Genomic DNA, 26,770 nt, shown 5'->3' with positions numbered 1-26,770 from the left:
AAAAATTTGATTCATTCGTTGCTATAGGAGAGGAAGAATTTACTAAACTCATTAAATCATCTAAATCTACAACATGTATGTTAGACCCTATACCGACTAAGCTACTGAAAGAAATACTTCCAGAGGTCATAGATCCTCTTCTTAATATCATTAATTCGTCTTTGTCTCTAGGATACGTACCAAAAAACTTTAAGCTGGCTTTGATTAAACCGCTTGTTAAAAAAACGCAACTTGATCCTTCAGAATTAGTCAATTACAGGCCGATCTCGAATCTACCTTTTCTGTCAAAGATATTAGAAAAGGCAGTATCCTCACAACTGTGTTCCTTTCTTGAAAGAAAATCTGCGAGGATTTCCAGTCCGGATTTAGACCGTACCATAGTACCGAAACAGCTCTCGTTAGAGTCACAAATGATTTGCTCTTATCATCCGATCGTGGTTGTATCTCTCTATTAGTGTTACTCGATCTTAGCGCTGCATTTGACACCATCGACCACAACGTTCTTTTAAATAGATTAGAACATTATGTTGGCATTACGGGAAATGCACTAGCATGGTTTAAATCATACTTATCTGACCGTTATCAGTTTGTAGCAGTAAATGATGAGATGTCTCATCGATCACAAGTTCAGTATGGCGTACCACAAGGCTCAGTACTAGGACCGCTGCTGTTCACTCTGTACATGCTACCCTTAGGAGATATCATTAGGAAACATGGCATTAGCTTTCACTGTTATGCCGATGATACTCAGCTCTATATTTCTTCAAAACCTAACGAAACTTATCAATTCACAAAATTAACGGAATGCATAGCGGATATAAAAAATTGGATGACTTGTAATTTCCTACTTCTAAATTCTGAAAAAACAGAGTTTCTAATTATTGGACAAAAAACTTCCTCACGTAATAACCTAGAATACTGTCTAACACTTGATGGCTGCTCTGTTAAGTCTTCGTCGTCGGTTAGGAACCTGGGTGTGCTCTTTGATACCAATCTTTCATTTGAAAGTCACGTGTCTAGTATCTGTAAAACTGCATTTTTCCATCTTAAAAATATATCTAAATTACGTCATATGCTCTCATTGACAAATGCGGAACAATTAGTTCATGCGTTCATGACCTCAAGGCTAGATTATTGTAATGCTCTACTGGGTGGTTGCCCTGCACGCTTAATAAACAAACTACAGCTGGTTCAAAACGCAGCAGCTCGAGTTCTTACCAGAACCAGGAAGTATGACCATATTAGCCCAGTTCTGTCAAAACTGCATTGGCTCCCTATTAAACATCGCATAAATTTTAAAATATTGCTGATTACTTACAAAGCACTGAATGGTTTAGCTCCGCAGTACTTGAGCGAGCTCTTAACGCATTATAGTCCGTCACGTCTATTACGATCTCAAAATTCCGGCCAGTTGATTATACCTAGAATATCAAAATCGACTGCTGGCGGTAGATCCTTTTCCTATTTAGCACCAAAACTCTGGAACAGTCTTCCTACCATTGTCCGGGAAGCAGACACACTCTGTCAGTTCAAAGCCAGATTAAAGACACATCTCTTTGACCTCACTTTCACATAATACATTATAGACTTCTATAATTTAATGTTATGCTGCATAGACTAGGTCAGCCGGAACCGGGAACACTTCCCAAAAATCCTGATGTACTCGTTACATCATGAGAAGAATGGCATCTACGCTAATTTTAGTGTCTGTGTTTATCCCAAGGTTTTTCCTGCAGCCTGCCGGATCCAGGCCGTATCCAGATCTGACGAAGGACCTTCACCTTGACCGATGACAACGCAGTGCTGAAGTGCCAACTAGTCTCTCCCTATGGAGGATCCCACTACCACTCTACAGATAAGGCGTTGTCGGGAAAATTCGTCTTGCGGTCCTACCCCAAAGCAACAAATAAAATAAAATTCCTTATCAAAATTTATAAGGAAAGACAAGTATTTTGTTTAGGCTTGGCTTGTAGGGATTTTCCAAACCTGCGTATATTCAAACGCACATAACTATAGAACCCATTCTAAATGCGCATGTGACCGCCATCAGCGTTTCTCACAGGTTCGCGTTTAAAGTCTGTGTAGAGAGAATGGTGTCGTCTTAGCGGCCCCTAATTTAATAACAAATGATCATTGCGACGGAACCAAATCAATTAAAACTAACTTTAGATGGAAATAACTTAACTCTGCTGTAAAGCCGAAACAATCTCTGTTACCTTAAATTATACGCTTATCTCTGTAAAGCTGCTTTGAGACAATCTACATTGTTAAAAGCGCTATATAAATGAAGATGACTTGACTTGACTTGAGAAAAAACGCCTATCTTGTGTAGCCTACCTAATATTTATCCAAATGAGTCAATATTAAATCAAATCACAATAATTGAATTGAAATAATAAAAAAGTGTAGCTTACCAGAAATTGTACCAAAACATTGTAACATGTCACTAAACCTAATAAAATTCAGTTTAGTAAATGTTAGTGACAATCACAATACACTCCAAGCTAAACTAAAAAGTTGGCAGCTATTATTGTTTCTAAACTAAAGACTGTTCTTTAATATATTAGTAGAGCACAAATGCTATATTTTATTTTTAAACTGTGGTGTTTTCATTTGAAGTGTTACAGTGCTAAAACTTTAACTCTGTGTTACTCAGCTTTTTTGTAAATTAATCTGAAAGAAATGTTGAATGAAACACTATGATGTTTTGGCCAAACCATTTGAATTATTACAGTGGGGGGAATTTTTTTTTATTTTTTTTTATTTATTTATTTATTATTTGAAAGAAATTGTGAATAAAACTACTGTATATTGTAATGGCCTAACTACTTATTAAAAGAAAATAATTGACATCGTTTCTGCTTCTGGGATTTTAAAATTGCTCATTATTAAAATTGCTTTTATTTTATAAACTTGTTAGTTTTATGGAAATACTAAAAATAATAAACACTGGCTCTCAAATTTAACTTAATGGATATATAAGGATAACAAAAAAACTAAATTAATCAAAAATGTGCTTTATTACTACATTTGTTTACAAGTAACTTTATTCAAGTTAAAAAAATAATAAAATCAATAGGATTTACGTAATATAGGCTACTGTAGAATTTAGCTTCTTTTTTTTTTTGGTCACTGGCGGCCACCCCGTTTGGAGGCAGTGCCCCAGCATGGCCCCCCCACTGAAAATGCTCTAGACACGCCCCTGGGTAGCTCCACCCATTGGAACCAAATATTTCAGGAACCGAATATATTGTAACACCGGGAGGGCTCGCACAAACGTGCTTTCGTCATCATACGTAACCTTAACTTGTGCAGCGTTTGGTGGAAACAAATGTACCTCTAATAGTATTTAGCCATAAGCTGAAGTGACATCCAATAATTTCCTCAGTGCATAACTTACATTTCACGGACATATTCTCCATCTGTAAATGTTAGAAAGTCCAGTTTGCTGTCATGAGTGGGCGAGCTTTCTGCAAGCTATACTTCCGTGAACGAGCGCCTCCGCGTGCATGCGCGCAAAACAGACGGAGTGCAATAGAATAGGAACGCAATTATTCTGACTAAAATATACATTAGCACTAAATTATAAATATATTTAGCTAAAACATTTGTTGTTGAATATTTGTTGTTGTTGAACATAAATGTGCTAGAGAATTTCAAACCTACATGTGTATTTTTATGATATTAGCTTTTTTTTTTTTTTTTTGGTTTAGTAAATTTAACTACTTTAAAAAGCATTATTTTGTTTTTAGATTGTAATGTTGCAATGTTAGAATGTAATGTGATTTGAACCCTTTTTGGATAGACTGCAGATAGACAGCAACGCTATGTTTGTTTTTATAACCTTCAATATGAACATTGTTTGTAGGACAATATCGATCAGGATATTAATTTTTTTTTTTATTAAATACAGGTTTTTTTTATTCAAATACAAAAATAATAATTAAATACTCAGATTATACCATACATCGCCATTTAGCCCAAAAATTCAGATTTATTTGGCAATTGGCTACTCTAGCGGATGAAGTTTTAGCTAAACTTTAGGCTAATGATAGCTACATTATTATCACTGTTACATTGTTATTTAACAATAAGCCTACATTCAGTCCTGAATTAAAAATTCAATTTGTTGTGCCCCCCCAAATTTTTTTAGCACCAGCCGCCACTGTTACTGGTATATAAATCATTCAATGGCCTAGGACCTCAATACATTGCAGATATGCTCACTGAATATAAACCCAACAGATCACTCAGATCACTAGGATCATATCAGCTAGAAACACCAAGGGTTCACTCTAAGCATGGCGAGTCCGCTTTTAGCTATTATGCTGGAACCAGCTTCCAGAGGAGATCAGATGTGCTCCTACAGTATCACATTCAAATCCAGACTCAAAACACTTCTGTTTAGCTGTGCATTTACTGAATGAGCACTGTGCCAATGTTCGTCCGACTGTTTGTACTGTACTGTATTTTATTTTTCTAAACTGTTTTAATTATTCTTATTTCTTATTATTATTTTAATTTCTTCCATGTAAAGCACTTTGAATTGCCATTGTGTATGAAATGTGCTTTATAAATAAACTTGTCTTGCCTTGCCTTATTATAGCACAGACAACTTACTATAATTTATCCCATTCAGCAGTATTTTATATCATTTTAAAGGGTTTTCTGTAAAATTACACTGGAATATTGCATATATACCACTGGATATGGGTATGGGCAGAGTTTAGATTTGGGTAGGTGGAAATTCAGATTAATATAAACATCTTTTTCATTTTTTATTATACAGAAAGAAAAAAAATAGCCAGTGTTTGCTGGCATCTAGAGGAAACAAAAAATCCCACTTTTTATTTATTATTATTTTTTTTTTATTACAGCTCAGACAACATATACATAAATGTTTATCACTTTTAGCGCTGTTAAAATGACACCAACATTGTCCATTTTGACAAAGCATTGACGAAATGTCAGGCTTTTCAATTTGGGTAGGCAAATCCAGCCGGAAATCCCCCAAAATGGCCCTGGATATTATCAGGTTAACATGCTATAATAAAATATCTGTGGGCTATTTTGAGCTGAAACTTCACACACACACTCTGAAGACATCAGAGATTTATTTTACATATTGTGAACAGGGCATTATACCACCGCTTTAATGGTAAAACTGAACTGAACTTTTCGAAGATTTCTCCTTTTATTATCTTGGAGATCCTTTTTTTTTTCCCTACGCTTATGGCGTATGTTGCTTCTGATGTTTATTCTTGCCACTGTATCAGTCTGTGGAATATATAGGCCTACTTAAGAAATCACAGTAACCGCTGGAATGAAAGTCTCTTTCAAACTCATTTTGAAATGATTGATCTTGCTGATTGATTGTAGCTGAAATAAGATGCATTTGCTTGCCAACGCCACTAAAATCCACACAGCTAAATAGTGTTCTTCCTCAATTTCAGTTTACATTCATGCATTTAACAGGCACATTTAGAGGAGCAGAAGCAATTATTTACAGAACCAACACAATTCAAAGTAAACAATTGCAGATTTATTAGGCTAGACTGGGAAACAAGCTAGAACATAGGGCAAATGCCAAGAAGAGTATACTAGAGTATATGTTTTACTTCTTGCATTTGGATCCTACGGAGCCCAAAGGAACAAATATGAGATGGGAGGAAAAATGATGCCGTTTCAACATGAATTGCAAGAAAGGTATGCTTTCTCTCAGTCTGATTGCTCCAGATACCCAAATTCACTCTTTTAAGACAGGCTTAATGCATGTATTTGTCAAGAAAAAAAAGAACAATTCAAGATTAAACGGGATTTATTCAACAGATCTCAATAAGCACAAGCAATTTTGTTAATATATGTTTTGTACAATCTAAAATACAAGATTGTCATATATTAGGAGTATTAGTATATATTAGTGCAATATTAGTCCCATTATATTTATGCAGATTAATAGCTTTAATGTTAAATGTAGAAAGATTTTATATCATAACTTTTCTTTCTTAAAAAATCTTTCTATTAATTTTCAACTTTTGATTTTGAGTCACACAAAACGTAATTCTATAGTCATTTTAATCCACGATCTAATAACTATATTTTGTGTGTGTGTGTGTGTGTGTGTGTGTGTGTGTGTGTGTGTGCGTGTGTGCGTGCGTGTGTGTCTGTGTGTGTGTGTGATCTTTTTTATTTTTTGGAGCAACAGTCCTCCAAATTATTGTTGGCAATTTGAACAATCTGTTCAAGTGCCTTTAGGATCAGAACATCAATGCCATCCTCTGTGTTAATCTCCTTATGGTAGTTCTTCACTGGGAAGATGTTTGACAATGGCAAACCCAGTTTGTCACTGCACAACTCCATCTGGCCAGGAACAGAACGTTAGGTCAGAAAATTACATGTAGCTATTAGACCAAATCAGATCAGCATGGGCAATATATACTTGCAATATAACGAGCGCATGTATTTGGATGATATCACATACCTTCTCTTTGATCTTCTTGCTAGTGTAGATCTTCCTCAGATCGTTGTTGACCAGCGGACATGCGTCATCCACTTTGGTCATCACAACCACTTGAGGAATCCCTACAGCATGTACAGGCAATGTAAAGGTTCTATAACAAGTTTTTTCCCTCAACAACTTTGAGCATTATTGTGGCAGTCTGTTGTACATATCTACATTACTGACCCATACTGTCTGGGTCATATAGATAATTATGCAGAAAAGTTGTGTGTTTTTTTTAACATGCCCTCTTTGCACTTGGCATTAAAATGCAGCCTGTATCTGGATTTTGTCCATCTATGCATTGAAAACACACACACACACACCCTAACCCAACATGTATGCAAACTCATACATTCAGTGGTCAGATTTACCCGCTTCACAGATTCTCTTGCGGATGATCTTCAGCTGGTCAATAAGTGTATCATCTGAGAATAGGGCTGTGTCTGCGGCTATGACGTACACCAGGCAGGAGGCCTGATCGGAGAGGTTGGGTGGCTGCTCTGCATTGAACTAAGATTGGAAATTCAGCAAAATATGTTCAGTGTCAAACCTATTGCACACAAACTTGATGTTGAAATGTTATCACAATATAGGGGTTTATTACTTCACAGCCATCCTTCACGTTTCGAAACACAGCATTGATGATGTCATCTGTTTTTAACCCAGCAAATGCATCAGGGTCTATTTCCATTATGTCCGTGAAGACGAAGGGCAGAGATTTGTTCCCACTTTTGATGGTGAATCCTTTAAGCTACAATTGAAGACCAAATATATATAAACACAAATATTTGCAAAGAATTTCCCAGAAATCCTCATTCAATTACCTAAAATGGTTACAGGTCAACATGCAACTACTGTACAGGTGACAAATACTTACTTCTTGTGTGTCACCACCAGGCGAACTCACTGGCGCTCTAGAGGTGATCCGCCCTTGAAAGGCATTATTGATTGAGAGAATAAAGCTGGACTTTCCGGCTCCAACTTCTCCAGTTACCAGGATCTTGATGTCCTTTACATCTGGATTATCCAGAGTGAAGTTTTCTAGATTATCTTTCAGGGCTTCTTTCAGACTATCAAAACAAAAGACAATTCTGTACACAATGGACACTGGGCATAATATTTCTATAGTGACATGGAAGCCTCCGTGGACTTACCCGTCCCATAAAAAAAGATAAGAATTTTTTTGCTTACAAGGATAAGTCAGATCATTGGCAGAGGTCATTTTACACCAATGAGGACATATTTATGAATAAAGACATTGATTTTAGCTAATAAAATACTTAAAAACCTACACAGTGTACCTTTAAAAATGTCCATGAGTAGGCTATACATTTGAAATAATTTCCCCAAATAATATAAAGGTTAAAAAAAGAAAGAAAAATGATAGCGACTATATTTAAAACTTACTGAAATACTATAATTGCGCTTCAAAACAGATTATTCAGAAAGTGCATTAGGTAAGTTGGGGTTATTATTTTAATAATCTTATTTTGTATCTTGATGAATGTTCGAATATTCAGATTTCATTTTTAATATTCAGCTGTGAATTAAATGCTTTGATGTGCCTTTAAAATGAATTATACAAGGGACAAATAAGCAGGAATAAAAATAAAAATTATTGACTTGTTTCTACATGCATTTGGCTTGCACAGCTACATGCACAGCTTTCCTGTAGCTCAAACAGTAGAGCGTTGGTGCTTGCAACACCAAGGTCATGGGTTTGATTCCCAGGGAAAGCAAGAACTGATAAGAATGTAAATGTGTACCTTGAAATGCAATGTAAGTCGCTTTGGACAAAAGCGTCTGCCAAATGCATAAATGTAAATGTAAATTTGGTGTTGGTGAAAATAAGTGCTATCCATGATGTAAAACTCTTTATAATAATACTCTAAAATAATCAACATCATGAATGACATATAGTCTAGGATACTAGGCAACCAACTTACGTCCAATCAAATTCTCTCCATGGTGTGTCCAGTTCTAGAAGAAAAAAAAATAGATCATAGTTACTTTGGTATGTTACTTTGTTTTATGTTCTCCCCATTAAATATTAATACAACTCATGTAAATGTTGTACTGTATATCTGGAATTAATTGATCCTCTTACCTGGGTTTGACACTCGTGTGGGTGGCAAACTTCTACACTTATTTATGTTGACTGGAGCGTTTATGGTTGATCCTGAAATGCCTGTTGATTGTGTTGATCCCATCTTTGTTTTTATGTAGTTTTCCTCCTAAATTATGAATATCTATATCAGCAATATCTCCCTAAAATTAAGGGCAAAGAGAAAGCAACTTGTTTCTCACTCTCCGTAGCTCTGAAGACCAGTGTCGAGCCTCCTACCAAAATTCCAGTTTTATACTTTTTTTTAAGTTTCAGTTTGACGTTTATCTTTGTCACACAATCATATGCAAATGAAATACCACCCCTAAAATCCACAGCTACACAACAGAACTATTTGGACAGAGCTTTCCTGTAGCTCAAACAGTAGGGTGTTTTGGCACTTGCAATGCAAACTAACCCTTTCCAAACTAACCCTTTCCAGAACTGATAAGAATGTAAATGTCTACCTTGAAAATGCAATGTTGGATAAAAGCGTTTTTGGATGACACTTTATAATAAAAGGATTTAGGCGTGTTCGCACCGCAGGAACTAGGAACGATTTTAGTTCTAGGAACTTCATTTAGAGGAACTCATTTAGCTCCTACTTCATAGTGTCTAAACCAGCACTATAGGAATTTCCAAAACATTTTATGAATTGTTTTCATAATTTTACACGCGTTTGGGCATAATCAGTCATACGTATCAAATTACATTCATAACCGGCCTTAAAGTGTGTCCCCAGTTATTAATGCAGTTATTAGAGAGAAATGTTGCAATAATGAGACGGAAAAGCATGTGTGTCAATATTATTATTTATTTATTTATTTATTCAATTCCTTTTAATTAATTCGAATTCATTCTTTTTTTTTCTATTATTGACAGATGACAGACTAGCCAAATAAATGAAACACAAAGCCCTTTTAACAAGTAGACCTATCAATAATTATTTATTTGTTATATTATCTGCAATAATAATCTGTGCTGCAGGACTATCCATTTATATTCAGTTTAATTTTCTATTGATTATAGATAGGACTATATACTTTATTTATTCAAATTAAACTGCATGTTTCCATTGATTGTGAAGCTAGACATTGAAAATTCCAGATCAAGCGCATGCGGCTAAATGCTTTTTCTTGTTATGAATTGTATCCTATTTTCCGTTATTACCGTTAACTACGCGAAGTGATATGGAACTGTAATGCGGTCAAGACCTGCCTGGAACTACTTTAGCTGTGCGTTTCCCTGAAAATAATGCACACCTTAGAACGTCCGTCAACCAATCAGATTCAAGCATTCAACGGCCCTGTAGTATAACTAGAAATAACACACCGCATTCTACACTGGAATTCAGCCAAGCCATGTAATAAAATATAATATAATATAGTGTGAATATACATTTTATAGGTCTACATATGAGACACACAATGCTACAGCTGATGCCACAGTGGAAGTGAAAAAATACCTCAACGATGCTTATTTGCCCAGAACTCATGATCCACTAACTTACTGGAAAGAGAGAGCAGTAATCTTTCCTCATTTGTATGTCCTAGATAAAAAATATCTTTGCATGCCAGCAACAAGTGTCCCTTGTGAGAGGATTTTTTCAAAGGCTGGAGAAATTATCTGTAAATAAAGAAGTAGGCTAAGTCCTTCCACAGCAGAGAAATTCATATTTTTGATTAAAAATCTCTAAAAAAGTGAGACATTGTGGCTTGATTTCTTTTATTAATATAATTATAAAATTAAATTAAATATCCCCAAAATATCCCCAACTGAGCAAGCCAAAGGCAACAGTGGCAAGGAACCGAAAAACTCCATCAAGTGACCTAATGGAGACCTGAAACTCCATCAAGTGACCTAATGGAGACCTGAAACTCCATCAAGTGACCTAATGGAGACCTGAAACTCCATCAAGTGACCTAATGGTGACCTGAAACTCCATCCTAATGGTGACCTGAAACTCCATCAAGTGACCTAATGGTGACCTGAAACTCAATCAGGTGACCTAGTGGTGACCTGAAACTCCATCAAGTGACCTAATGGTGACCTGAAGTGACCTAATGGTGACCTGAAACTCCATCAAGTGACCTAATGGAGACCTGAAACTCCATCAAGTGACCTAATGGAGACCTGAAACTCCATCAAGTGACCTAATGGAGACCTGAAACTCCATCAAGTGACCTAATGGAGACCTGAAACTCCATCAAGTGACCTAATGGTGACCTGAAACTCCATCAAGTGACCTAATGGTGACCTGAAACTCAATCAGTTGACCTAATGGTGACCTGAAACTCCATCAAGTGACCTAATGGTGACCTGAAACTCCATCAAGTGACCTAATGGTGACCTGAAGTGACCTAATGGAGACCTGAAACTCCATCAAGTGACCTAATGGTGACCTGAAACTCCATCAAGTGACCTAATGGTGACCTGAAACTCCATCAAGTGACCTAATGGTGACCTGAAACTCCATCAGGTGACCTAATGGTGACCTGAAACTCCATCAAGTGACCTAATGGTGACCTGAAACTCCATCAAGTGACCTAATGGAGACCTGAAACTCCATCAGATGACCTAATGGAGAAAAAAAACCTTGGGAGAACCCAGGCTCAGTCGGGGGCCAGTTCTCCTCTGGCGTTTATGAAGTAGAGACCGGATTTAACTGTAAGATTAAAGTATTATATGAATGCCTGGCTGAAGAGATGCGTCTTTAATCTAGTTTTAAACTGGGAGAGCGAGTCTGAGCAACGAACAGTATCAGGAAGACTATTCCAGAGTTTTGGAGGTAAATGTGAAAATGCTTTCCCTCCTTTGGTGGATCTGGATATCCTAGGTATGACCAAACGCCTCGAATTTAATGATCTTAAAGAGCGCGATGGATTATATGGCGATAGAAGATCCGTTAAATAGACTGGAGCTAAGCCGTTTAGGGCTTTATAAGTCAGTAGCAATAAGTCAGCCTCACAAGGTCAGTACAGCGACAAGTCATGCTTTGAGATTGTCACGTGCATGTGAGCAGACGTCTCCATCTATTCTAAATTTAAGAACGAAAGAGAAGTGCTGATTCCTCCCTATGAGGTCTTTAAAGTCGTAGAGATAAAGAAGAGGTTAAAGTCAGAGCTTCCATGTGAGGTGGTCTATAAAGTGAACAGTACAGAGAATTATGTTTCCAAGTTGAATTGTGCTCTTTTTACAAAGTAAACACTTTCACATGTTTTACATACAGTTAACAAAACATGTACAATTTAAGATGCACCATTTTAAATACTGCAAATGATCTTTAACCAAGATTTAGTTTTGTACATGGAGAGCAAATAGTTTAAGATACTGCGCGCAAAAAGAAATGAACTCATATGAAAGACTCTGAGTGTAAAAAGACAGAAGGAGCCGGAGCCAGAACACATGACATTTAAACACTAAAATATATTAGATATTTAACTGCACTTTGCTGGAAACTGCATTTAAAACAGCTTTAAATAGGCATTAGTGAGGTTGCATATCATCTGATGTGTTCAGGTCAAGCTTTTCTCAACAGGAGGAGACGTCTTGTCTCTCTTACATGGAGCGCTGCAAATTTGCTTTGAATGTAAATGTGATTTGAATGAGTACGCTAAGCTTGCAGAACTGTGAAGATAAGACCTCATGGTCACTGTCCTGAACCAGCTCAAAGATCTGACAACACAAAGGAAACCACACATAATTAAGAATTGGTGCAGCTTAAGAGTCCATCCTAACTGGAGATAACAACATGTCGGAATCATAGCAATATTGAATCATAGGGTTAGTGTGTTTTTTTATTATTGTATTTTTCTAATATGTGAAGCTTGTAACCTGTAGGCTCCTAGCTGTGCATAATGTTATTTTGGTCCTGCAAAATGAATATTAATAAAAGAAATCAAGCCACAATGTCTCACTTTTTTAGAGATTTTTAATCAAAAATATGAATTTCTCTGCTGTGGAAGGACTTAGCCTACTTCTTTATTTACAGATAATTTCTCCAGCCTTTGAAAAAATCCTCTCACAAGGGACACTTGTTGCTGGCATGCAAAGATATGTTTTAGCTAGGACATACAAATGAGGAAAGATTACTGCTCTCTCTTTCCAGTAAGTTAGTGGATCATGAGTTCTGGGCAAATAAGCATCGTTGAGGTATTTTTTCACTTCCACTGTGGCATCAGCTGTAGCATTGTGTGTCTCATATGTAGACCTATAAAATGTATATTCACACTATATTATATTATATTTTATTACATGGCTTGGCTGAATTCCAGTGTAGAATGCGGTGTGTTATTTCTTGTTATACTACAGGGCCGTTGAATGCTTGAATCTGATTGGTTGACGGACGTTCTAAGGTGTGCATTATTTTCAGGGAAACGCACAGCTAAAGTAGTTCCAGGCAGGTCTTGACCGCATTACAGTTCCATATCACTTCGCGTAGTTAACGGTAATAACGGAAAATAGGATACAATTCATAACAAGAAAAAGCATTTAGCCGCATGCGCTTGATCTGGAATTTTCAATGTCTAGCTTCACAATCAATGGAAACATGCAGTTTAATTTGAATAAATAAAGTATATAGTCCTATCTGTAATCAATAGAAAATTAAACTGAATATAAATGGATAGTCCTGCAGCACAGATTATTATTGCAGATAATATAACAAATAAATAATTATTGATAGGTCTACTTGTTAAAAGGGCTTTGTGTTTCATTTATTTGGCTAGTCTGTCATCTGTCAATAATAGAAAAAAAAGAATGAATTCGAATTAATTCAAAGGAATTGAATAAATAAATAAATAAATAATATTGACGCACATGCTTTTCCGTCTCATTATTGCAACATTTCTCTCTAATAACTGCATTAATAACTGGGGACACACTTTAAGGCCGGTTATGAATGTAATTTGATACGTATGACTGATCATGCCCAAACACGTGTTCAGCGCGTTCAGTCTGTGTTCAAAGTCGGTGTTTAAAATCTGCTGCAGTCGATGAAAACAGTCAGAGAATGTGTCAGCTAGTCGTGTGTCCCCAGCATTAGTCTGCTATCAGTGGCTCAAACCTCCGTTACTAACTCTAAAATGACGTTTTGGAATTAGCAACGGAGGCATTGGATTAGATGCGTAAGAAATTAGTCCTACATACAAGAGCGTTTTAATGACAAAAACTTTACAAACGTCTTGAAATACATAATCTGAACAATGTTTCGAGATGTGGTAACTGTAGTATAAGCGGAATAATTGACTTCAGGCCGTTGAATTATTAGAAAAATAATGCACACCCGAGGTGAACGATTTGGATAATTTTTAGCGTTTTCATCCGGCCGTGATCAAATATATATTTGAGTGTCATTAGCATAACAATGGAAACTAATTCCATGTTTCCTTATAATATTTCCAAGTGGCATCATATATATTGAGAATAACAGAGGGCCTAACACAGATCCCTGCGGCACTCCATAGTTTACTGGAGTTATGATCGATTTTTCTCCATTTAAATAGACAAAATGGTAGTTTAGTTGGTATAGGATCTAATAAACATGTTGTTGTTGTAGATGAAGTGATAAGTTTATTTCGCTCTTTTTGTTCTATAGTTGTAAAGCACTGTAATCGTTCTTGCGGGGTGATAATTGAGGCTGAGTTATAAGGCGCGTTTGAAGATTGAACGTTTACAATTATGGTTCTGATGCTTTCTATTTTCTCAGCGAAGAAGTTCATGAAATCATTACTACTAAACTGTAACTGGATATTTTGTTCAGATGATGCTTGTTTATTTGTTAGTCTTGCCACGGTGTTAAATAAAAACCTTGGATTATTTTGGTTGTTTTCTATTAGTTTGCAGAGGCGCTCAGCCCTGGTTACTTTTAGGGCCTTTTTATAACGTGACATACTGTCTTTCCACGCGATTCTAAAGACCTCTAAATTAGTGTGTTTCCATTTACACTCTAAATTACGGGTTTCTCTCTTTAGAACACGCGTGTTGTACCATGGTGCTTTAATTTTCTCTCTGACCTTTTTTAATTTAATGGGTGCAACAATATCCAATGTTCTAGAGAAAATGGTGCTCATAGTACTAATTAGTTCTTCTAGTTCATCTGTTTGTTTGGGTTCACTGAGCAGCTGAGACAGATCAAATAAGCAATTTGAGAAATTATCTATGGTGGATGGAAGGATTGTTCTGCCTAATCGATAACGTGGCGCAGCATGACATATTACAGCAGTACGTAATATGCAAGTTACCATGTAATGGTCAGTTACATCATCACTTTGTGGAATGATATCTATATCGGTTGGATCGGTTCCATATGATAAAATTAAACGAGTGTATGATTGAGATGATGAGTGGGACCAGTGATGTTTTGCTTGACCCCAAAGGAGTTTAATAAATCTGTAAACACATCCCCTAACGCATCATTTGAATTATCTTACGTGTATGTTAAAATCTCCAACAATTAATGCTTTATCGACGTTGACCAATAGATCTGAGAGAAAATCTGCAAACTCTTTTAAGAAATCAGCGTAAGGCCCAGGTGGTCTATATACGGTAGCCAAGGCTAAAGATAATAGGGATTTTTTTCTTACATCTGAGAGCGTAACATTTAGTACAAGTACTTCAAACGAAATAAACTTGACACCTATTTTCTGGGTAACGTTAAGAATATCTCTATAGATTGTTGCAACACCGCCGCCACGACCAATCAGACGGGGCTCATGCTTATAACAGTACCCTGATGGAGTAGACTCATTAAGACCAAAATAATGATTTGGTTTAAGCCAGGTTTCAGTAAGGCAAAGTACATCGAAGCTATTATCTGTGACTATTTCATTTACAATAACTGCCTTAGGTGTGAGTGATCTAATGTTTAGAAGACCTAGCTTTAGAAATTGTTTTTGTTCACTAATAGCGAGATTTTCTGTTTTAATAACAATTAGATTTTTCCTAGATCCTGCAGTAAATCTATTATTTGATCTCACTAAACGAGGAATAGACACAGTTTCTATGCAATGTTCTACACTAGTATTTATATCAATTAAGTTGGTGCAGCAGAGACTGTAATTTGGACTTTTGGTTACTAGTCAAGCGGTATTTAACATCTTGGAGATGTTATCAGACAGAAGATCTGCTCCGATTCTACTTGGGTGTAAGCCATCAGCCCAGAAAAGCCTAGGACGATCCCAAAACAGATTCCAATTATTTACAAAGAGCAGTTTCTGCTCATTGCACCATGACATTAACCATTCATTTAGCGCGAATAATCTACTAAACTTGTCATGTCCTAGTCAGTACGTGGGAAGCGGCCCTGACACAATGATTGTTGTTTCAGGCGATGTGCTGCGTACCGTCTCGATCAGGCTCCTGAAGACTTTCTTCAGAACCTCCGTCTGCCGCAGCCTGATGTCGTTCACTCCCGCGTGCAACACGACGGCTCCGACACGCTCGTCACGTTCAAGATCTTGGGTACCCGCGCAGCAATATCGAAAACACGAGCACCAGGAAAGCAGTGCCTATGCACCTTACTTTTACCTATCGTAGCGTGTACGTGCCGGGCGATGGAATCGCCGATGATCACAGCATCGTGTTCTGTTTCGCGAAGAGGGGAGAAGCGGTTCTGGGGTGCGTTTCCCGAAAGCATCGTTGGCCAACTATGGTCGCAAGTTCCGTCGTTACCAATAGAGTTCAATGGACATTGCGATGAACTTGCGACCATAGTTGGCCAACGATGCTTTCGGGAAACGCACCCCTGGTTGGAGATCTCGAAAACCGGGAAGGGCGGAGAGATTCGTGCTCTGGTCCTGGCCCGCGTCTTCCGCTGCGGAACCACCCAGGCTTCGTGGTGGCGTGTCGGAGCCAGAGTGAATGAAGCCATGGCTGAGCGTGACCTGGGCGCTCGGGACCAATGCTGAGAAACGCGAGGTCGGGGATTACTAATGTTACTCACTGATTTGTGTGCATTGGCGCGTGCTGTTTCAAGAGCTAAACGCCGGTCTCTCATCGCCGCATCGGCGCGTGCTGTTTCAAGAGCTAAACGCCGGCTAAACGTCTCATTCTCGCGGGGTCGCGGCAATGATTACAGTTTCAGTAAAAATGTATTTCACCATCATCGGTACCCACCCTCAGCCGATTGGCATTACAGTATTTGCAATCACTATCCTGTGGCAAAACGGAGCGTCTAAAAGAAAAGTTCTGACTGCTGACCATTGTGAGCCTCTCCCGCTCGGCGCTGTCAAGCGCAGCTTCACCACACAGATTTAACTCCGCACAGCTAAATAAAACAGGCTGGTGGCAAACTAATAATTAATATTTCTTATGTAATGATTTCTGTGAAACGCGTAAAGTTGCACAGAAGAAAGCCCAATAGGACCTGCCCTGTACAGTTTAAGAATCTGTCGCCATAGTAGAGGACTATTATTTTGTTGAACAGACCTGACCTGAGCGACAACTGATGACGTCACATGCTCAGATTTGCTTGACCAATCGGCGGAAGGGGGCGTGTCAGGCCGCCCAGATGTGGAAAACGAATTTTTAAGTCATTTATTCGTTTTGTGCCTGTGAACTAAAAAACTAAAAATCAAGCCGAAATCTCGTTTTTTTTTAAAAAAACGAATAAAGGGGCCGTTTTGAACAAAGAACTGAAAGCACGGATCATCCAGAGATCCCCTGACCGTTTTTGTGAGAGGAGTTTGATTTTGAGATAGCGGATTTTTGATGATATAGTGACATTTTTGACGATTTGATTAGTTATAGGCTGTTTAGGCTTACATTTAAATGTACACAACACATTGACTGATAGGCCAGAGACAGACAGAGTATACATATAGTGACACATTAATAGATACATAGATATAAATATATATAGACCGATAGATTAATAGATAGATACATATATAGATAGATTATAGATACATATATAAATACATAGATAGATTATAGGTAGATACATATATAGATACATGCATAGATTATATCTAGGTACATATCTAGATACATAGACACATATCTAGATAGATAGATTCATAGATACATAGATAGATAGATTTGGATAGATAGTGTAACGAGGTTTAGATGTTATGGGAAGAAGGAGGCGGGAACCGGCGAACACTCAAACATTTTTAATCAAAATAAAACAAATACAAAATGAAAGTAAAAGCCAGCAGCCCCTCACGGACGACTACTGGCAACACCAAACAGAAAACAAAACACAACATCAAATAAAATCAGGCCTGTCCTCTCTCGCTCTTCACTGTCGTCGCTCCTCCTTTATGCCTCCGCTCCTCCGTGAGAGATGCGAGACCGGTGCGTCTCACAGGTGTAGCTCATCATAATTACGCCACCGGCCTCGCGCCGTCCTCCCACGGCCCTCGGCCTCGTCCTGCTCGCCACATACCCCCATCGCCCCTCGCAGGCCGGGGGGTACCACCGAGGCTGCGCCTACTCCCCCCCCCCTCCCCGGGGGGACCGATCACGGCGGCTGCGGTACCTGGGGGTATGGACAGACGAGGCGAGAGTACAGGAGACGGAAGCATGAGGAGCGACAGAGACGAGAGAGGGGAGAGAGGAAAAAAAAAAAAAAAAAAATTCTTGATCCGGTTCCCGGACACACTGCCGCTCGGTCCTCAACCAGCTGAGAGTCACTCGCGGTGCCATGCGATGGTACTGGACATCCGTTGGGGGACGGCTCGACACTCGTCCGCCTCCTGGCGGACGGCGATGACTCCTCCTTCCGAGGGCAGCCGGCAGCGAGCCTCCCGTCCCCTGCTCCGCCCCCATCATGGCCGACGGCAACAGGCTCCGGCCCACGGCGAACGGGAGCGACTCCTCCGCTCCCTCGCGGACGGCAGCCACCCCTCCTCGGCCCAGGAGTACGGCAGCGAAGCGTCCGTCCCTCCTGATCTTCTATCGCTCCAGCACCATCGCCTCGGGCAGCAATCGGCGGCCACGGCTCCCTCGTGCTGCCCGACCTCCTCAGCACCGCGATCTCTCCCAGCAGCGAGGGCTCTCTGACAGTGCGTCCCTCCTTCCTCCCGGGTTTCGGCACCAATGTAACGAGGTTTAGATGTTATGGGAAGAAGGAGGCGGGAACCGGCGAACACTCAAACATTTTTAATCAAAATAAAACAAATACAACATGAAAGTAAAAGCCAGCAGCCCCTCACGGACGACTACTGGCAACACCAAACAGAAAACAAAACACAACATCAAATAAAATCAGGCCTGTCCTCTCTCGCTCTTCACTGTCGTCGCTCCTCCTTTATGCCTCCGCTCCTCCGTGAGAGATGCGAGACCGGTGCGTCTCACAGGTGTAGCTCATCATAATTACGCCACCGGCCTCGCGCCGTCCTCCCACGGCCCTCGGCCTCGTCCTGCTCGCCACAGATAGATAAAATGGAGGCTCCCCAGAAGAGATGCCGTACATCTGTGGTGTGGGAGCATTTCTGTTTAGAAACCCCAAATAAAGTGAGATGTGTGTATCGTGATCGGCAGCTAGCCTGTATACTGCAACAATACATCATCCATGATGCGCCATCGAGGAGCACTCATCCTACCATTCTGCAGGGTGCAGAGGATGGCATTCCCCCTGTACCTAGGCCTGCTACTGACACTGCTGGGCCATCTAAGCAAGGTATGCATTGTCTGAAATATAATTATAATTGAAATATAATTACAAACTTTTGGGACACTGTTTAGAAAGTCCATAGCCCTATGCCCTACAACCTAATGTCCCAACCACAACTGCCAATTATGTTAAAAATAGCTTCAATGTGAATATATAAGGGATAATGTATAGAGATAGCGAATAACAACCTTGAATCAGCGTGAAGGGGTTGTTATTCGCTATAACGACCGCCGCTCTATACATTATCCCGCTTATTACATGGCTACCTACAAAATAAAAAAATAATTTGACACGAATTATTGATTTAAAAAGGAGTTTATTGCTTCCGCCAAAGAAAATAGTCCGTTCCGTGTCCATAGCAACGCGCTGTTTTTCATGGCAACGGTGTGTTATACTTCGCAGCGGCTGATATGTAAGGAATAATTGACGACAGGCCGTTGAATTATTAGAACAATAATGCACACCCGAGGTGGTAATGCGGTCACGACGCAAAGCGGAGTGCATTATTTTTCTAATAATTCAACGGCCTGAAGTTAATTATTCCGCTTATACTACTGTTACCACACCTCGAAACATTGTTCAGATTATGTATTTCAAGACGTTTGTAAAGTTTTTGTCATTAAAACGCTCTTGTATGTAGGACTAATTTCTTACGCATCTTACACAATGCCTCCGTTGCTAATTCCAAAACGTCATTTTAGAGTTAGTAACGGAGGTTTGAGCCACTGATAGCAGACTAATGCTGGGCACACACGACTAGCTGACACATTCTCTGACTGTTTTCATCGACTGCAGCAGATTATAAACACCGACTTTGAACACAGACTGAACTCGCTGAACACGCGTTTGGGCATGATCAGTCATACGTATCAAATTACATTCATAACCGGCCTTAAAGTGTGTCCCCAGTTATTAATGCAGTTATTAGAGAGAAATGTTGCAATAATGAGACGGAAAAGCATGTGCGTCAATATCATTATTTATTTATTTATTCAATTCCTTTTAATTAATTCAAATTCATTCTTTTTTTTCTATTATTGACAGATGACAGACTTGCCAAATAAATGAAACACAAAGCCCTTTTAACAAGTAGACCTATCAATAATTATTTATTTGTTATATTATCTGCAATCATAATCCGTGCTGCAGGACTATCCATTTATATTCAGTTTAATTTTCTATTGATTATAGATAGGACTACATACTTTATTTATTCAAATTAAACTGCATGTTTCCATTGATTGTGAAGCTAGACATTGAAAATTCCAAATCAAGCGCATGCGGCTAAATGCTTTTTCTTGTTATGAATTGTATCCTATTTTCCGTTATTACCGTTAACTACGCGAAGTGATATGGAACTGTAATGCGGTCAAGACCTGCCTGGAACTACTTTAGCTGTGCGTTTCCCTGAAAATAATGCACACCTTAGAACGTCCGTCAACCAATCAAATTCAAGCATTCAACGGCCCTGTAGTATAACAAGAAATAACACACCGCATTCTACACTGGAATTCAGCCAAGCCATGTAATAAAATATAATATAATATAGTGTAAATATATATTTTAAAGGTCTACATATGAGACACACAATGCTACAGCTGATGCCACAGTGGAAGTGAAAAAATACCTCAACGATGCTTATTTGCCCAGAACTCATGATCCACTAACTTACTGGAAAGAGAGAGCAGTAATCTTTCCTCATTTGTATGTCCTAGCTAAAACATATCTTTGCATGCCAGCAACAAGTGTCCCTTGTGAGAGGATTTTTTCAAAGGCTGGAGAAATTATCTGTAAATAAAGAAGTAGGCTAAGTCCTTCCACAGCAGAGAAATTCATATTTTTGATTAAAAATCTCTAAAAAAGTGAGACATTGTGGCTTGATTTCTTTTATTAATATTCATTTTGCAGGACCAAAATAACATTATACACAGTGAGGAGCCTACAGGTTACAAGCTTCACATATTAGAAAAATACAATAATAAAAAAACACACTAACCCTATGATTCAATATTGCTATGATTCCGACATGTTGTTATCTCCAGTTAGGATGGACTCTTAAGCTGCACCAATTCTTAATTATGTGTGGTTTCTTTTGTGTTGTCAGATCTTTGAGCTGGTTCAGGACAGTGACCATGAGGTCTTATCTTCACAGTTCTGCAAGCTTAGCGTACTCATTCAAATCACATTTACATTCAAAGCAAATTTGACAGCTGGCAGGTTTTTATTTTTTATTTTTTATATAAAAGTTCAGTTCAATGTTCAATGGCATAAAACCTAAAATATTACTACCGTATTTTTTATGGTAAAGCACTTCCAAGCTGCTAGTTTTTTACCGTAAACTTTAGTCCAGTGCCGTCAAAGCAAAAAAAATTCTACCGTATTTTTTACGGTAAAGTACTGGCAACCAGCTGGCAGTTTTTCACCGTAATCTTTAGTTCAATGCCGTAAAACCTAAAATATTACTACCATATTTTTTACGGTAAATCGCTTTCAACCAGCTGCCAGTTTTTTACCGTAATCTTTAGTTCAATGCCGTAAAACATAAATATTTATACCTTATTTTTACGGTAAAGTACTGGCAACCAGCTGGCAGTTTTTCACCGTAATCTTTAGTTCAATGCCGTAAAACCTAAAATATTACTACCATATTTTTTACGGTAAATCGCTTTCAACCAGCTGCCAGTTTTTTACCGTAATCTTTAGTTCAATGCCGTAAAACATAAATATTTATACCTTATTTTTACGGTAAAGTACTGGCAACCAGCTGGCAGTTTTTCACCGTAATTTTTAGTTCGATGATGTAAAACTTTGTAAAATTAGTAAACATTTGCTACCGTATTTTTTACGGTAAGGTACGGTAAATGCAACAGTAAGTTTTTTTTTTACAGTGTACTTCCAAAATCCGTACATTTAACAGTATATTAATGTAAAATTACATGAAATGTCCCGTGAGAGCTATTACAGTTTTTCACTGTATATAGTAAGGGTACATACCGTTAAGGAATTAACTTTTTTTTTTTTTGTTGCTTTTTTTACAGTTTTTTACTGTTAAAATTGCAAACATTTTTTACAGTGTAAAACATGTGAAAGTGTTTACTTTGTAAAAAGAGCACAATTCAACTTGGAAACATTATTCTGTTCACTTTATAGACCACCTCACATGGAAGCTCTGACTTTAACCTCTTCTTTATCTCTACGAATTTAAAGACTTCATAGGGAGGAATCAGCACTTCTCTTTCATTCTTAAATTTAGAATAGATGGAGACGTCTGCTCACATGCACGTGACAATCTCAAAGCATGACTTGTCGCTGTACTGACCTTGTGAGGCTGAGGTGAAAGAGCCAAAGCGAATCGATGTGTTTTCAACATCTTGCCTAAAGCACACGTTGACTCTACAGTAGCCAGTGAGACATTGTTTTTTATCCTTGGCTCTTTTATGGCAGTAGTCAAGAGAAAGTGAAGTGCGTGATACCTGACTGTGGTGTTGTACTCGAGGTCCCTGGGTTCGAACTGCGGCGTTGAAATCTTTAAACACGAAAACGCCAGTGTAAGTACTAATAGCTTCAATCTGTTTTTTTTGTCAGTACGGAAAACCTTTTCCAAAATGATGTGTGAACATTGTTCTCTGAGCTGTTGTTGTTGTTGTTCTTCTTCTCATTCTGCAGGTATTCTGGTACCTTCTTCTTCATTTCTTCTTCGCACCCAACATATTCCTCCCTATGAGGTCTTTAAAGTCGTAGAGATAAAGAAGAGGTTAAAGTCAGAGCTTCCATGTGAGGTGGTCTATTAAGGGAACAGTACAGAGAATTATGTTTCCAAGTTGAATTGTGCTCTTTTTACAAAGTAAACACTTTCACATGTTTTACATACAGTTAACAAAACATGTACAATTTAAGATGCACCATTTTAAATACTGCAAATGATCTTTAACCAAGATTTAGTTTTGTACATGGAGAGCAAATAGTTTAAGATACTGCGCGCAAAAAGAAATGAACTCATATGAAAGACTCTGAGTGTAAAAAGACAGAAGGAGCCGGAGCCAGAACACATGACATTTAAACACTAAAACATATTAGATATTTAACTGCACTTTGCTGGAAACTGCATTTAAAACAGCTTTAAATAGGCATTAGTGAGGTTATCATTTGAGGTGTTCGGGTCAAGCTTTTCTCAACAGGAGGAGACGTCTTGTCTCTCTTACATGGAGCGCTGCAAATTTGCCTTGAATGTAAATGTGATTTGAATGAGTACGCTAAGCTTGCAGAACTGTGAAGATAAGACCTCATGGTCACTGTCCTGAACCAGCTCAAAGATCTGACAACACAAAGGAAACCACACATAATTAAGAATTGGTGCAGCTTAAGAGTCCATCCTAACTGGACAGATAACAACATGTCGGGAATCATAGCAATATTGAATCATAGGATTAGTGTGTTTTTTTATTATTGTATTTTTCTAATATGTGAAGCTTGTAACCTGTAGGCTCCTCACTGTGCATAATGTTATTTTGGTCCTGCAAAATGAATATTAATAAAAGAAATCAAGCCACAATGTCTCACTTTTTTAGAGATTTTTAATCAAAAATATGAATTTCTCTGCTGTGGAAGGACTTAGCCTACTTCTTTATTTTCAGATAATTTCTCCAGCCTTTGAAAAAATCCTCTCACAAGGGACACTTGTTGCTGGCATGCAAAGATATGTTTTAGCTAGGACATACAAATGAGGAAAGATTACTGCTCTCTCTTTCCAGTAAGTTAGTGGATCATGAGTTCTGGGCAAATAAGCATCGTTGAGGTATTTTTTCACTTCCACTGTGGCATCAGCTGTAGCATTGTGTGTCTCATATGTAGACCTATAAAATGTGTATTCACACTATATTATATTATATTTTATTACATGGCTTGGCTGAATTCCAGTGTAGAATGCGGACTGAAGTGGCTCAAAAAGATCATTAGAGGAAAGATGAGAAAGCAGTTGAGAAGCCACTGTTTGTTCTAAGATTTTGGCGAGGAATGGAAGATTAGAGATGATTCTCTTTTCTCTCTCTCATTACTTTTGCCGGTTCTTTGAGACAGCTTTTAGATGCTTTATTAGCAGTGCCACCCACCCACATGTTGAACGCGTCACACCGCATCAGCATCGAAAACATTATTTTTTTCAAATCTAAAATCAAAAATCGTGATACGAACCGAATCGTAGGTTTGGTCTTTCGTTACAGCCCTAGTAAGATGATCAAGCAGGAGTTTATGGTTGTAAAAAAACAATGGCTATCTGTAAATAAATATTAAAGATATTACAAACAATGGCTAATCAATAAATTGTCGGGGAGGGTCATGCCTTTTTTCACAATCATTTTGGAGGGTCATAGAAAAATGTATTGCTGGCGAAGGGAGGGTCATGTATTTTTTGACTACAGATCTCAAAACTCCTCCGGTAGCCCCTTAAATAAAAAACGAACAGTCCCTAAGCTGTAGTGAGTGGTGCATTTAATTGGTCCTGGTTATACAGAGAAGTGTTTCACTCATATAAATGCACCTGAAGAACAGGTAAGTGGAAACTGTATCAATAACAAGTGCATGTATGCAATGTATACATTGGCCGAGCTCTAGCGTGAATGGCTGATGTAACATAAACGTTGGTAAAACAAATCTTGCTCCATGCTTAATCTTTCCTCAAAGTAGTGAGAACTGATGCATTACAGTCTGCATTAATAGACACAGTTATAAAAAAGGACAAAAAGTCGGCACACTACGGCTCGAAAAATGTGAAAAATGTAATAATAGACACACACAGGTGGTAACGTTTCGAGCACGCTGGCTCTTCGTCAGACAATTGAGAGTTAAACACACCATGCCTTAAGGTCATTTAATCCCCTAGGTGCCATAGTACCTAACGTATAAATCCAGAAGGGTTAGCGTTTTAGAAGTAAATTACTGATGTCCCCTCCGCGCTGTGGACACTTCACCAGTTCTACACCTAAGTATTGTAAGGTAGAAACAGAATGTCTAAAAGCAGCAAAATGCTGAGCGACCGGACTTTAGAAATCTCGATGTTCTGAAATGCGGGTTCCACATTTATTTAGACAAGGTTCCCTTTGGCAACTGCAGATGTGGAAATGGCCAACAATGTAACTTCACTTATAAAACTAAAACATTCAAACATCCTCACACTGCTAAAATGTTCAATATAAGAGGCACAATTTCGTGCAAAGCGGCTAATGTAATGAACACGCCTCGTTGCCCTTGTGGCCTTTGCTATGAGGACAAAACTAGTAGATCTTTAAAAACCCGCATTTCAGAACATTGTTGCGCTATCAGAAATCGAGATTTCAAAAGTCCAGTCGCTCAGCATTTTGCCTCTTTTAGACATAAAAAGGCAGAAACGAGTGTTCACATTTAGAGCATCCTATTTCAGTAATGGTCATGGTTTTACGATAATCGTTTATGTGGGAGGACACCAACCCAATAGCCCAAAGTCAAGGATGAGGGAGCTAGAGGAGCGCACACCAATACACCAAAGTCTTGTGTGACAGTGAAGTGTGCATTAAATTAAGTTAATTTAGGTGAAATACAGCTGAATATTCTACTCCCGGGTGAAGCGCGTATGCTGAAGCAGCAGCTCGAGTTCTTACCAGAACCAGGAAGTATGACCATATTAGCCCGGTTCTGTCAACACTGCACTGGCTCCCTATTAAACATCGCATCAATTTTAAAATATTGCTGATTACTTACAAAGCACTAAATGGTTTAGCTCCGCAGTGCTTGAGCGAGCTTTTAACGCATTATAGTCCTTCACGTCTATTGCGATCTCAACATTCTGGCCAGTTGATAATACCTAGAATATCAAAATCGACTGCTGGCGGTAGATCCTTCTCCTATTTAGCACCAAAACTCTGGAACAGTCTTCCTACCATTGTCCGGGAAGCAGACACACTCTGTCAGTTCAAAGCCAGATTAAAGACACATCTCTTTGACCTAGCGTTCACATAATACATTATAGACTTCTATAATTTAATGTTAGGCTGCATAGATTAGGCCAGCCGGAACCGGGAACACTTCCCAAAAATCCTGATGTACTCGTTACATCATGAGAAGAATGGCATCTACGCTAATTTTAGTGTCTGTGTTTATCCCGAGGTTTTCCCGCAGCCTGCCGGATCCAGGCCGTATCCAGATCTGGGGTCTCATTTATAAAGCGTTATAAAACGGGGCTGGAAACGTACGTACGCCAGTTCCCACGCAAAGGTTGTGATCTATAAAAAACAAACTTGACGGGAGAATGTGCGCACCTTTAAGCAAACTTTGAGCCGTGCGTACGCACATTCTGGAGACAAAGGGAATTGGCGACACCGATGGTGAGCTGGAGTTAAGTGTCTTTTTGGTCACTTTTAGACAGAAAATCAAAAGAAAATCTAAAGACATATACAGAAAGATAATACAAATATAATTTCACTCACCAAGCCTGTCACTTGAAGCAAATATCCATCCCTTCTTAAATGTCCGCGCCAGCGAGCGCGTTGGGCCGTTTAGTTAAACTTGATGCAAA

The 26,770-nt window shown here is 38.5% G+C and overlaps 1 protein-coding gene across 1 annotated transcript; it reads right to left on the bottom strand.

The window, feature by feature from the left end:
• Positions 1-5,521: 5,521 nt before the first annotated feature.
• LOC308690710 (interferon-induced protein 44-like) lies at positions 5,522-8,835 on the bottom strand. Its single transcript, XM_081365365.1, has 7 exons — positions 8,610-8,835; positions 8,449-8,482; positions 7,380-7,572; positions 7,107-7,253; positions 6,874-7,012; positions 6,482-6,582; positions 5,522-6,360 (listed from the first exon to the last, which is right to left on the bottom strand). The coding sequence occupies exons 1-7, from the start codon at positions 8,710-8,712 to the stop codon at positions 6,187-6,189; spliced, it is 891 nt and encodes a 296-aa protein (XP_081221491.1). The 5' UTR covers positions 8,713-8,835; the 3' UTR covers positions 5,522-6,186.
• Between the last annotated feature and the right edge of the window lie 17,935 nt (positions 8,836-26,770).

This window comes from Scardinius erythrophthalmus, assembly GCF_964197995.2.
Source record: "Scardinius erythrophthalmus genome assembly, chromosome: 1".
In the NCBI taxonomy this organism is placed as follows: Eukaryota; Metazoa; Chordata; class Actinopteri; order Cypriniformes; family Leuciscidae; genus Scardinius; species Scardinius erythrophthalmus.
The sequence above is the reverse complement of the archived record's forward strand: the minus strand, read 5'-3'. Positions and strand labels throughout refer to the sequence as shown.